We start from the raw sequence: 14071 nt of genomic DNA, 5'->3' as shown, positions 1-14071 counted from the left end.
ATACATCGAAAAACAAACACAAATTATCGGATCAAGTAAAGCTTTTCCCATCTTACATTTTATATAATATTAACTCACAGGAACCGTGCTTCAAACAATTCCAGGTTCCATGTAGTTCTGATGATGAATCCATGGCTTCTCAACTAAAACTTGGAGATGCCTTCACCATAATCAGTAATTCTGCCTCAGGACATCCTTTTTACTCCCTTGGCTCAATCTTGCACTCATCAGCCCTTCAACTGATCCAATCAAAGCAAACGCTGTCACCAAAAAGCAAATGACGCTGAAGGCCCCAAGCATGATCCACTTACTTGTCCATGCCTCAATATTTTTCTGCTTAAAATACATTTCCACAGGAAAATATACAGCTAAGGGCCAAAAGCCGAATCCTCCTAGCTATCCAATAACCTGGTTAAAGTAAGGAAACATCACTGCAATCGCGGTTGTTGGTACGACGTAGATCGCTCGGAAACACAATCTGAGAGATTCAATTGGAAACCTGGAAACCGTGGGAATTTGTAGGTGAGATTCTTATTCAAAAACCTGTTGTCTGGATATTTCTCTGCAACCCAGTTTTCAATGACTGCAAATAATGGCTGGCTGTAAACCTGTCAGCAAAATCAAACCTTGTGAATACTTCAGGGATTGTTACTTCTACGACGCTACTACGAAGGTGCATCAGCTCATCTAGTTATCATGAACATTTTATACACACATACCTGATAGCCACCAACTAGATGAAGCACAATACAAGCATTGGCGAAATCATTAATCCAGTACGGTTCATAAAATCCAAATCCTGTCAAGAGGTTCTTCCCTGGTGTTTTTTCACCGAAAGCTGCATAACCAAAACCTCCACAGCAGAGGTGCAACAACTGCTATTTTCGACGCCTTCTTCAAGTTCTTGCTTTCTAATGGAGGTGATTTTAAAGTATCCTACATGAATTCCAAGTTTCAACACATAAAATTAGGCTCTTTAAAAGAATGATACTGGTGTTTGATCACTTCAGCTTAAAACTTGCCCATCCAGAATCACAATCAGTACCTGTATTTCTAGTAGAATTAGGGGATATGGATATGCAAATGCAATATCTCCAAGTGCTTGAGATACACTCCATACTTTATCAGCTGCCCAATAAGCTGAGACTCCTGCCATCCCACCCTTAACAAATCCATTTGCTGAAGTTTTAGAGAGAACAAAAACTATTCAGAATATATATATATCTACATTAGTTTACAGGAACAACGACTTCGACTCAAGATATGCAAGGCAACAGTCCAATATTTAAGGGCAGCTGATGCTGTACAGCACCTATCACTTGTGCAAACCCTAGTGCAAATCCTATAGAGGCATAGCTGACTGACATGATTGCAGCAAAAATTGATAGCCATTGTAGGTTATGAAAATCTGGTACTTGGGACAGTACAACTTGAACCACTCCAAATAGTAGCATATATAAAGAACCTCCATGTTCACAAGTAGCCTCGTGCTTCTTTGTGATAACAGTTTGATTTCTGAATTGCCCTTCATCTGAAAAAGAAAAAGAAAAAGAAAAAGAAAAGGAGTAATTGCAGTTTGATTTCTGAATTGCCCTTCATCAGAAAAAGAAAAAGAAAAAGAGTAATTGCTTTGTAAGGAACCACAAGGGCAATGCTTTTTCTGATGGAGGTGATTTTAAAGTATCCTATATGAATTCCAAGTTTCAACACATACAATAACTCATGCTGGTAGCAGTAGTAATAGTGGAGGCAATTCCTGTCCCGTAAAAGCCAATTTGTGCGAAGACGCCACATACCAATGCATTCCTTTTTCCTGGAACATGTCAAAGCCATTTAATATGTCAATGACATAATTAATTGGGATATGATCTTTCTCTGAATCTATAGCTTCAACATGATTTTGAATTATTAACAGATATGTCTAAATCAAATCCAATTAAAAAGAAATGAAGTGTGTTTGGTAATGCAGTAAAATGTGTTTTCCTCAAATTGTACTGAAGCAGGAAACCATAAAATTGATGCCCTTTTCAATTTAAAAATGTATTGAAAAACACTTTTAAATACAATGCAAATGATATTATATAAACAACTAAAAAGACGAGGGTTTTTATGGTGCCAAAGCACCTTCCCAACTCTTTTGTTTTATTTCATTTTCATGGTATTTTCTTTTATTTCAATTGAATTTTTTATGGTGTAATGAGATAATATCAAGTTTGCAATTGTGGTAAAAAGACCAAATTAAAAGACAAATAATTGAAACATAAAATATAGAGAACCTACATGGATAATACCAGATTCATGACAACTTTTTATTTGATTAAATTTTTTTTTTTGATTATTGAATTTGAATTTGAGAGAGGAGAGAAAAACTCATTAAAAGATATCAAAGAGAAAAAGGTATTGATAGTCACGATTTCGGTGGCCAAAATAACCAAGTTTGATGTTAAAGGATTGCATTTGATGAAATGAGTTTGATGATAAATATTTTTAGCTTTTATCTTGTTGGAAAAAATAAATTGAGGCTTGAAAAGTTTTGTGCTTTCAAGTTTTTGTATGATTTTAACTGATTTTTTTTGCTATTTAAAAGCTATAAATGAATTTTTATTAAAGTGACAAGATGTTTATTTAGATACTTCTTGAGTGAAAAATGAGTCAAAATTGAGTTTTTCTGGTTCAAAAGTTAGAAACCTAACTTATTGATAGGGTTCTAGTTATAAGGGATGTCATAAATTAAATTGCACAACATGAGATGCACCATCTACTTTATTTAACCTAGTATTCTCTTTCTCTCTTTGATTTTTCTTAAAAAAATTAATTTTTTTAAATAGTATTTTTTGGTATTTTTATAATGTTTCAAAGATATTATTGTAATTTATATCTTTTTTTTTTCTTTTATATTTGATATAAATAGATGATATTAGTATGATGCATTGTTTTTTAACTAATATATTCTTGATGAGAAAAAATAACCTCTAAGATATATATAAAAAAGAGAGTAAAAACACATAAACTCAAAATGAAAGGGGGTGTTAAATATTTGTATATTCATTGTGTTTTACTTTTATAACAAATATTGGCTTAACAATCTAGCACTTAAGTAGCATTAATAGCTATTTTATATTTTATTGATTTATTTATTTTTTAAATTTATTTTATTTAACATAAATAGCATTTTAACATTTTTCAATTAAAAAAAACATGAAATAATAAAACAAATCCATAGCATTGATATATATTTTTTATTTATGTTAAAAATTAATTTAAAATCCTACTATGGCATAGCCTGAATTTTAAAGCTACTACTATACACTAAAATATTTGAAAGGTGCTTAACTTTTTATATAAAAATTAAAAAGTAAAGCTACTCTCAAATCTCTTTTTTCATTTTTTTTTTAAATTTTTAACTTATTCCTCATACTTTTTTTTTAATCGAATCCTTTGGTATCTCTTTTTTTGCTTTTTTTAATTTTAACCTCATTTTTTATTGAATTTTTATGTGATCTAATTTCGTGAGATAAATTTTTAAATTGTAGTAGAAAAGAAAAAATAAAATAAAAGAAAGCGAATCACAATATAAAACATGGAAAGAAAGGCATGATCAATTTGGTCTATATGTTGAATTCATTTATTTTTCAGTCTCAATTATATTTGAGAGAGGAGATAAACTCACCTGATAAGAGGGCGACTGAAGCAAAACACAACATGGTTACAAGACCTGCAATCCACCCTAACTGAGCCATGCTCCCTGCCAGTGATAGCACCCCCGACCCTATCACTCCCGTTATTATGTGTGCCACTGCCGTCCATGCGGTCCCTTCATCACAATTCATTTCACAATCACTTGATTTCGAGTTAGGGAAATATCTGATGAGGATCATCATCATCAAGAAAATAGAAGACAAACTAGTTCTCCTGATTCCAGGCTGAGGAGCATGCAAGAATGATGGTGCCTCTTCTTCTGCTTCAACTCCCTTCATGCAAATTCAATCTCTTTTATGAGAAACACAAAGTTGTTTATATATATATATATATAGGCAGCTAAGGATTCTTCTTACAATTTCAATCTCAATTCTGGTTTCTGACGTATTTTTATTTTATTTTTTTAAAAGAAAAGGAAAGTAAAGGCAAGGTGATTGCATAATTTAAAGAAGAAATAGTATCGTATCATATCATTAGCAGTGGCAAGCGACAACGACTTCTAGTTTCTTAGTTGTTTAGTCTCCTCGTTGCAAATGCATGCCAGTGCCACGGAGACAACAGGGTGGTGATCTGGGGGGTACTTGTACTCTCGAATTTCCTTAAAAGTAGTGAAAAGGCTTCTTAATTGAGTCCTTGTGCTTTAGCTGTGTCAATCCTCCATGCCGTCACTCCTTAAATCCTAGTCTAGTGGGAGATTGCTTTTTTTAAGAAAAATCCTGATGAAGACAACTCAATTTGGAGGCTACCTGAATCCTGCCTAAGCTAACAATATAGGGCTGGCTACCTGGATATGAAGATAGACATTTTCGAAAAACAACAAATGTTTCACACAGTATCATATTAAGTAAAGCTTTTTCCATCTTACATTTTGTACAATATTAATTTACAGGAACCGTGCTTCAAACAATTCCAGGTTCCATCTGGTTCTGATGATGAATCCATGGCTTTTCAACTAAAAACTTGGAGATGCACTCACCATAATCAGTAATTCTGCCTCAGTACATCCCCTTGCAATCAATATCGAAAAGAGAATTCCTGATTGAAGATCCCCATACGACTGATTATCGAGAATTGGAAGATGAAAGACATTCTCCTCCCTTCTTTCTTCACTCTCTTAGCTCAATCTTGCTCTCATCAGCCCTTCAACTGATCCAATCAAAGCAAACGCTGTCACCAAAAAGCAGAAGACGCTAAAGGCTCGAAGCATGATCCACTTAATTGTCCATGCCTCAATATTTTTCTGCTTAAAATACATTTCCACAGGAAAATATACCGTCAAGGGCCAAAAGCCGAATCCTCCTACCAATCCAATAACCTGGTTAAAGTAAGGAAACATCACTGCTATCATGGTTGTTGATACAACGTAGATGGTTCGGAAACACAATCTGAGGAGATTCAATTGGAAACCTGGAAACCGTGGGAATTTGTAGGTGAGATTCTTATTCAAAAACCTGTTGTCTGGATATTTCTCTGCAATCCAGTTTTCACTGACTGCAAATAATGGTTGACTGTAAACCTGTCAGCAAAATCAAACATTGTGAATATTTCAGGGATTGTTACTTCTATGACGCCACAAAGGTGCATCTGCTTATCTTGTTATCATGAACATTGTGTACAGACACATACCTGATAGCCACCAAATAGATGAAGCACAATACAAGCATTGGCGAATTCAATAAGCCAGTACGGTTCATAGAATCCAAATCCTGTCAAGAGGTTCCCTGGTGTTTTTTCTCCAAAAGCTGCATAACCAAAGCCTCCGCAGCAGAGGTAGAAAAATGTGGTGACGACAATTGCTATTGTTGATGCCTTCTTCATGTTCTTGCTTTCTGATGGAGGTGATTTTAAAGTATCCTTTACGATTTCCAAGTTTCAACACATACAATTAGTCTATTGGAAGAACTACACTGGTGTTTGATCGTTTCAGCTTAAAAACTTACCCATCCAGAATCACAATTCATACCTGTATTTCTAGTAGAATTAGGGAATATGGATATGCAAATGCAATATCTCCAAGTGCTTGAGATACATTCCATACTTTATCAGCTGCCCTATAAGCTGAGACTCCTGCGATCCCACCCTTAACAAATCCATTTGCTGAAATTTTAGAGACAGCAGAAACTATTCAGAATAGATGGAGCTAAAAGTTTGCAGGAACAATGACCCCGACACAAGATTTGGAGGGCCAAAAATAGCTGATGCTGTACCGCACCTATCACTTGTGCAAACCCAAGTGCAAATCCTATAGAGGCATAGCTGACTGACATGATTGCAGCAACAATTGATAGCCATTGTAGGTTATGAAAATCTGGTATTTGGGACAGTACAACTTGAACCACTCCAAATAGTAGCATATATAAAGAGCCTCCATATTCACAAGTAGCCTCGTGCCCTTCTTTGTGATAACAGTTTGATTTCTGAATTGCCCTTCATCAGAAAAAATAGAAATTGTTTTGTAAAGAACCACAAGGGCAATGCTCGTCATTAGAAGATCATTTACATTCGAAGATCCCATGGAAATGCAAACTTAGATGATGAATCTGGGACTTGAGAGTAGCTTAAATTACAACAGATGTACCTCATGCTGATAGCAGTAGTAACAGTGTAGACAATTCCTGTTCCATATAAGCCTATTTGTGCGAAGACGCCACATATCAATGCGTTCCTTTTTCCTGAGTCCATGCAATCACCAACTATTAGAAGCTAGTTAATATGTTCATAGCATAATTAAATTAGATCTTTCTCTAAATCTATAGCTTCAACATGATTTGAATTATTAGCAGTAATAGTAGCCACCATAGTTGAAGCTGATAGCAGTAGTACTCAACTCAAAGGGGCAAAAATTTGCATAGTTATAATCATCATAATGCCTGTCAACATTTTTCCAATTCTCTCTTGCATTGTTATGGTCCAAAGCAATTCTCAATATCAAAGAGCCCTCTTTCTCTTCTTCTAAAAAGTTCTTGAAAAATACAAGCAAAAAAAAAATAAAAAATAAAAAAATAGTGACATTCGCAAAGCCTTATAATAATTAGCTATAATAAATCTTAATATATAAAAGAACTCCAAGCTATAATTTCTATTTTTTTTAGTTTACTCTTCCATTTACTTACATTAATTATCATGTTGAACGAATAAATTATTCAATCCATATAGGTTGTTTTCCTTTTTTCATCTATAAATAATTTATAAGTTGACTTTGCAATAACACAATTATTAGCTTCACGTTAAGAGGAATCTGCCACTGTTAATCTATATAGAGAAAAAAAGAAAAGGAAGAGACCAGCTAACATTTTTATGGTTTAGCGTGGATCGTCAGCCCGCAAAAACCTCGTTCTTCGTGCTTGGAGCAACCTAGCTACGTACGACATGTATATATTTATGCTGTACCAAGTCAATTGTTGTTTCTTTACATTTTGATATTCTTTGGAATGAATCAATGAATGTGGCCCTTCGTCACCCTAATAATTAAGTTATTTCAATTTCTAACTCTATAGTAGTCGTCGTCGTCTCGGAAAGGGGAGAAATAAAGGTAAGGCTTGGCATGCAGGAGTCCGCCTTGGCCTGAGACCCTCAGCAATTCCGTTTGGTGGCTGCACAAATGACAAATTTTGCTGTCTCCCATCTATATTTATTTAATTCTCTTAACTTGTTTGCTTCAACCTGTATAAAGGGCAAGCATGACGCCCTAATTTTCAAGCAAAAATCTCAAAATCCAAATTCATTTCATGTACAAACAGGCAAGCACTCTAATTGAAACTTGCTAACGGGCATGGATATATACATAGGGGGATTCAATTGAAAAGGAAATTGGAATATTCTTGTATCGTATCTTACCTAAAGTCTCATGAACAGCTTCAAGGTAAGATCGATTTCTCTTGGGACCCAATTCAGGATCAGGAGATCGATAGCAATCGCAGAGAAGGAAAGCAGAAACAAGGGTGACTAGAGCAAAACAAAGCATGGTTACAGGACCTGCAATCCACCCTAACTGAGCCATGCTCCATGCCAGTGATAGCACACCCGACCCTATCACTCCGGTTATTATGTGTGCCACCGCCGTCCATGCGGTCCCTTCATCACAATTCATTTAACAATCACTTGATTTGAAGTTTATATATATATATGATCTCAAAAGAGCATTAAGGAGAGTAATTGAAATGCATCAAAACTACAAAATATTTGGTTTTGAAAGTGGATTTATGGATGTACATGAGATGAAAATTGTGAGGAGCATATAAACTAGAATTTGAATCTTTGTAAAGCATTGATCTTTACTTTAATTGGAAGAAGAAGAAGATAGAAGATAGAAGATAGAAGACAAACCAGTTCTCTTGATTCCAGGCCTTGGAGGATGCAAGAATGATGATGCCTCTTCTTCTACTCCCATATGGCCTTTCAAGCAAACTCCCCTTTCTTTTGAGAGAAACACAACGTTGTTTTCATATGTTATATGCTAAATAATTTTCTTACAATTTCAATCTCAAGCCTGCTTTCTGATCTTTTGTTTTACAAACAAAAAAAGCAAAGTTTAGGCGAGGTGCTTGCATTATTTAAGGAGAAACAGTATTGTATCATCATATTGGCTATGACAAGCGAAAACGACTTTTTAACTACCACTTGCCTAGGTGCCACGAACAGGGCAAAGAGCTGGGGTACTTGTACTTTTTATCTTTCTTCAAAGTAGTCCCTCATAAAGAGATCTTCTTAATTGTGTCCTTATACTCTAGTTGTTCCAATACTCCATACCGTTACTCCTTCAAACCCTAGGCAAGTGGGAAATTGATTCCTTGAATCCTGACGGAGACAGTTCCTTTTAATTTTTTTATACTTTGTTTTGAATTGAGCGAGCCAGGTTGGAAAATCTTTTTTCAAAATCTAACCAAACCTATCCGCTTTCATTTCTCTAAAGTTTGTCTCAATGTATTAAATTAGATATATTGTTTTAGGAATCAATTAATCTGGATTTTTTAAATCAATCAATTTGGAAGCTCTTAGGGATTTAATTAAATTGGGGAATCATCTTCTAAAATTTGATCTATTTAATCTAATTGGAATCAATTTTCAAAGTTAACCATGTTTTAATTTTCAAATCAAACTCAAGGTGTAATTAGAGCTTAATCAAATTTTGATTTCCTGTCTCACCCAAATCTATAAGCAAATAATGCCGTTAAGGACTAACAATTTGTTGCTAATAATTTTTTGTAGGGCTTGAAGACAGGATCAGCTTGAAGATAGGATCGATTCCTTGCAGGGCCAAATTCAGGAGCAGGAGATCGATCGATAGCAATCGCATGGAAGGAAAGCAGAAACAAGGGCTAATTAAGGGACCCCACCACTCCTGTTATCATGGGTGCTGCTGCCGGCCATACGGTCCCTTCAAGATTTTATCAATTACTTCATGTGAGGTGAAGGGCAGGCACACGTGTTTATTTAAGAACAAAGAGATAGCTTCCATCAATCTCTTAATTCCTTCCCCGCCATTTGAAGGGAACTTGAACATGAGATCTCGAGTTCTTACTAGTAAAAATCTCAGATTGATCTTAACCATTATCATTAAATCTTGCCACCATGATAGATAGAATGTGGTTGAGAGAAGAAGAAAGCAAAAGAAAGAAGGGAGACATAAGTGAAGAGGAGACAAACCAGTTCTCTTCGTTGTCGGCAGAGCAGGCAACAATGGTTCCTCTACTTCCTCTGCTTCTACCCCCATTTTCTTTCAAGATAGCTCACTTGTTTGTGAAGAATCCTCCTCGGAGACACCAATCTTATAGCCCACAATGTTTCTTTCAAAATCTTTTTTTTTAAAAAAAAAAAACCAATTCTCGTAAATATAAAGAGAATAATATAAATTATATATTAATATATTAATTAATAATTTAAATTTTTAATTTGAGATTTTTTTATATAATATTAAAATAAATATAAATTTTATAACCCTTATTATTTTCTTTTTTAATTAAACTAATATATAAAGTAGTGTAGAAAAGATGTATACAAAAAATAGTATAAATTATATCAAAAAAATATATATTTTAAAATTTAATGAACTAAAAAAGTAGCATGCAGCAGGATTTAGCATAAACAACATAGGTATTATTATCAAAGTATTTTATCCTAAAATCTATTTACTCCAAAAAAACAACTTTAAATGAAAAGTCAAAAAAGATAATTCATCTTAAAAGCTTAAAAGAAATCAAAACTCATGGGAAGACAGTCTAACAAAATATCAGATTTAATTTTTTTAGATTTAGCTACATGATAGACCCAAATATATATAGGTTAAAAAATGTATTATACTCAATTCTTTTGGGCTTAACAATATGTTAAATCGAAGCACAAAATTGATCTAATGTTATTTTTTTTAGGTGTAATTATGTGTTAAGTCCAAATACACATGAGTTTAACAAGATGTTAGCACAACTCTCATGAGCTTGGCTATATGACAGGTTTAAGTGTATGTGGGTCTGATAAGATATCAGACTAACCCTTTTGAGCTTAGTTACATGCTCATATCAGTTAACTTTAGATCTAGATGGACATTAAACTCAATATCCTTACATCTAAGATCATTTCATATTCAAACATAGAAAATAAAAATTTAAGGTCACCATCTTCCTTTACTCTAATTGTATAAAAAGTCTTTTATGAGATGTATACATGTTTATCAATATTAATATTGATTATAAGGTTGATCTCATTGACATTAATGTTATATACAAGATATTGCAAGATTATATTTTATAGACATGTGATATTACTATCAACATTAATGTCATGTAAGAAGACACTTAATGAACTCCCTCTCCTCTTGGATATGAAAAAGGAAAAGATTGTCAACCTCTAAATAAGAAGAAGAAAATTTAAAGTACAAAGGATTATAAATGCTCTGTGAACAATTTAAGTAAAGATTTTAAAATCTTTAATTTCTTATCATATATTCTCAATATTTATTATACACAAACTAAAAATAAATAAAATTTTTAGTAAAATTTAATATTTATTTATTACAATTCATCACTATAATATCATTGATTTAAATATGTTCTAAAATTTCATTAAAAAAATTGTTATATAAGAACCAACTACCTAGGCTCTTAATTTTTTAAAATAAAATATTAATATAAATATATAATTATCCATTATCCAAACACTTAGAAACCAAGGTTTACTAGCATGCTGGATCATGAGCATTCATATAAAGTTAATGGAAAACAATATCTTTGTTCCTCTTCACTCTATGGAATTTAAGAAAACTGAAATAAAAAAATATTTGATAAAGTTGAAGATAAAGAAAAAAATAATCCGGTGAGGATATATAACCTTTTCGTTAACTTCAGATTTTTCTCTGTAGCCCCCTCATAAAAAATAAAAAGAAGGAGAGGAAGATTCATTGAGGGAATTGGAAAACATGAAAAAGTAAATGGGTTAGTATTGGAGGAGCCTCCCAAGTTTGGTACATGGGTATTCGAAGTTTATGAAGGCCAGCACATATCCATCTCCTGGCTAGATGAAGAAGAGAAGACGATGCTAAGTAAAAGAACGTTGGAGGTCGCAAGCATCATAGGTATGGAGCCAGACATTTGATACTGGATGTGGCGGCCCAGAGATAGCAGCATAAACGATGACATGAAGATGTTTAGAGAAATCAATAGGGCGTTCACATACTATCAGCAAGTCCGTTCCAATTGGTATATAAAAAACTCATGTGTGGAGAAAAGAAAAAAAGTATTCTACAATTTGGCACTTATCAATCCTTCAATTGATCCAATCAAAGCAAATGCAGTAACCAAAAGGCAGAAAATGGTATAGGCTCGAAGCATGATCCATTTAATTGTCCATGCTTCAATTTTTCTCTGCTTAAAGTACATCTCCACGGGAAAATATATAGTTAAGGGCCAAAAATTCAAGCCTCCCATCACTCCAATGACTTGGTTGAAGTAAGGGAAGATCACTGCAATAGTGGTTGTTGATATGACATAGGTTGTTCGGAGACAAAGCCTTGGGAGGTTGATTTGGAAAGTTGGAAACCATGGAAGTTTATAGGTGGGATTTATGTGTGTAAACTGGATGTCTGGCCACTTCTCCGCAATGGACTTCTCAATGTTGGCAAAAAATGTTTGACCGAAAACCTGTCAAGATCTGCAACAATGAAGCTGCCTTTCTTGTTGTCTCGAAGAGATTTGTAAGCAAATGAAAAATATACTTTAGGAGTACCTGATAGCTTCCAACTAGATGAATCACAATACAAGCATTAGCAATGTTGATAAGCCAATAGTATCGTCCAGAAAATAATCCAAATCCAGCCAGGAGGTTGCCCGGAGTATCTTCTCCAAAGGCTGCGTAACCAAAGCTTCCACAGCAGAGGTAGAAAAATGTTGTACCGATCATTGCTATCATCGAGGCCTTCTTCATTGTCTTGTTCTCTGATGGGGGTGATCTTAAAGTGTCCTTCATATTTCATGAAGTTCCATCATCTATATAATTGTCTTACAGGATCGCAAAATTGTATCATGTTGTGTTTTATAACAAAACTTGCCTATTCAGAATCGGGATTCAAACCTGGATTTTGATAAGGATAAGGGAACATGGATATGCAAATGCGATATCGCCAAGAGCTTGAGATATATCAGCTACACTGTGAGTTGAGGATCCAGTGATGCTACCCTTGACATATCCATTTCCTGTAATTTGAGAGACTAGTAAATATTATGTGATATACATATGGAAAACCGATAAAAAGACAGATAATTTGTAGCTGATTCACCATCCTACCTATTACTTTGGCAAAACCAAGTGCAAATCCAATAAAAGAATAGGTGAATGACATGACTGCAGCAACAACTGATAGAAATTTTATGCTGTTGAAATCTGGTATTTGGGACAACAGAACCTGAGCAGCTCCAAATAGCAGCATATATAAAGCGTCTCCGTATTCACAAGCAGCTCCATGTCCTTGTTTGTAGTAACAGTTTGATTTCTGAATCTCCCTTTCATTAGAAAATGTAATAGCACTAGTATCTTAGCTACATACAAGAAAATATCATAAAATGAACAGCGCAGAATCACGGAGTTGTCTCTTTCTTCTTCCGTAAAGTAGTCAAGGACAACGCTCATTTTTCACAGATGAAAATGAAAAGGAAATGGAAGCACTGAAATTGAATTTGGGATTTGAGAGACAACAAACCTCATGCTGATAGCGGCAGTAACAGTATACGCAATTCCTACCCCACATAAGCCTACTTGTTGAAGAAAGCCACAAATCAAAGCATTCTTTTCTCCTGAATCCATGACATGAAACTGAATTGAGAAATTATTAAGAAGAAAAGTTACATGTGGTGATTGACTTTCTTGTGCCGTGTGTTACCTAAAATTATATGAACAGCATCACGGTAAGACCGGTTTCTTGAGGGGCCAAATTCAGGATCCGGGGATCGATAGCAATCGCAGAGAAGAAAAGTGGAAAGAAGAGTGACTGAAGCAAAAAACAACATGGCCAAGGGACCTGCAATCCATCCTAATTGAGCCATGCTCCATGCTAGTGATAGCACCCCTGACCCTACCACTCCTGTTATTATGTGTGCCACCGCAGTCCATGCAGTCCCTTCAAGATTTACAAAATGAATACATATATGTGCATTATTTACATGTAAGATAATTCTGAGAAGCCTGCTGAGTGAACTAGAATTGGAAGGAGGAAGAAAGAAAGAAGACAAACCAGTTCTCTTGATTGAAAATGGATTGCATGGTATTGTTGACTTGGATGGCATCTGATCAGAATTCAACAATAACGGTGTCTGTTGATGCTCTTCTGCTTCTTCTCCCATGGCCATGGCCTTTCAAGTATATTCTTACTGGCTAGAGCTAGCTAAAAACATTGCAAGAGTTCGCTCCATAAGCCTGGTTTCTTGGAGTCTGGTGTTAGAAAATTAATAGTGGCCCTACAATAGTATTTTGTTATATCTTATCCAATCCTATCTAGTTCTATCTCATCCTCACCTATCCGAATATATTAACAATATCTTCGTATGATGAACCAAAAAACATATCTTCAATGATAATTAATTTAAGTCATTCCCTTATATATATATTAGTATACAATAATTATGGGAAATTACAACAATTTTCTTGGGCTTTCATAAAATTATACTCTTCATTCAAAAAAGTTTGAATATTTTTTAGAAACTCCATTTGAATTAAAAAAAAATACTATAAAACTCCTCTTTTGTATATACCAAAACAACCTTAATTAATTATTAAAAAAAAAACAAGACCGAAACACAAACTTATACTATAAAACTCCTCTTTTGTATATACCCAAAACGACCTTAATTAATTATTAAAAAAAAAAACAAGTTAAGACCTAAACACA

General features: G+C 34.2%; 1 protein-coding gene, 1 long non-coding RNA gene and 1 pseudogene across 5 annotated transcripts; all 3 read right to left on the bottom strand.

The window, feature by feature from the left end:
- Positions 1–33: 33 nt before the first annotated feature.
- LOC105107976 (probable amino acid permease 7) lies at positions 34–1833 on the bottom strand (annotated as a pseudogene).
- A 1836-nt stretch (positions 1834–3669) lies between these two features.
- On the bottom strand, positions 3670–4257 carry LOC105107946 (uncharacterized). Its single transcript, XR_838960.1, has 2 exons — positions 3905–4257; positions 3670–3814 (listed from the first exon to the last, which is right to left on the bottom strand). It is a non-coding gene; the product is annotated as an uncharacterized LOC105107946 (long non-coding RNA).
- A 245-nt stretch (positions 4258–4502) lies between these two features.
- LOC105107947 (probable amino acid permease 7) lies at positions 4503–13706 on the bottom strand. 4 transcript variants are annotated; one of them, XM_011002056.1, is made up of 7 exons: positions 13418–13706; positions 7537–7773; positions 6278–6371; positions 5912–6126; positions 5663–5796; positions 5326–5553; positions 4503–5215 (listed from the first exon to the last, which is right to left on the bottom strand). In XM_011002056.1, exons 1-7 carry the CDS (start codon positions 13530–13532, stop codon positions 4814–4816), a joined length of 1425 nt encoding a protein of 474 aa, XP_011000358.1. In that variant the 5' UTR covers positions 13533–13706; the 3' UTR covers positions 4503–4813. The 4 variants fall into 4 exon arrangements, with proteins under 4 accessions (XP_011000358.1, XP_011000360.1, XP_011000359.1 ...); XM_011002058.1 differs by lacking the exon at positions 13418–13706 and adding an exon at positions 8026–8284; XM_011002057.1 differs by lacking the exons at positions 4503–5215; positions 5326–5553; positions 5663–5796; ... (1 more) ...; positions 6278–6371; positions 7537–7773 and adding exons at positions 11062–11831; positions 11917–12150; positions 12262–12383; ... (1 more) ...; positions 12887–12980; positions 13067–13303 and having other exon boundaries at positions 13418–13657.
- Between the last annotated feature and the right edge of the window lie 365 nt (positions 13707–14071).

The sequence above is a fragment of the Populus euphratica genome, unplaced genomic scaffold (assembly GCF_000495115.2).
Source record: "Populus euphratica unplaced genomic scaffold, PopEup_1.0 scaffold176.1, whole genome shotgun sequence".
In the NCBI taxonomy this organism is placed as follows: Eukaryota; Viridiplantae; Streptophyta; class Magnoliopsida; order Malpighiales; family Salicaceae; genus Populus; species Populus euphratica.
Note: the sequence above shows the minus strand (reverse complement) of the source record. Positions and strands in the feature narration are given on the sequence as shown.

Coding starts and splice junctions, on each gene's coding strand:
- LOC105107947 (XM_011002056.1), bottom strand. CDS start 13,532: ATGGCCATGGGAGAAGAAGCAGAAGAGCATCAACAGACACCGTTATTG. Junction 5,554..5,662: donor TAATTCTACTAGAAATACAG/GTATGAATTGTG, acceptor GAAATCGTAAAG/GATACTTTAAAATCACCTCC. Junction 5,216..5,325: donor ATCTATTTGGTGGCTATCAG/GTATGTGTCTGT, acceptor TTTTGCTGACAG/GTTTACAGTCAACCATTATT.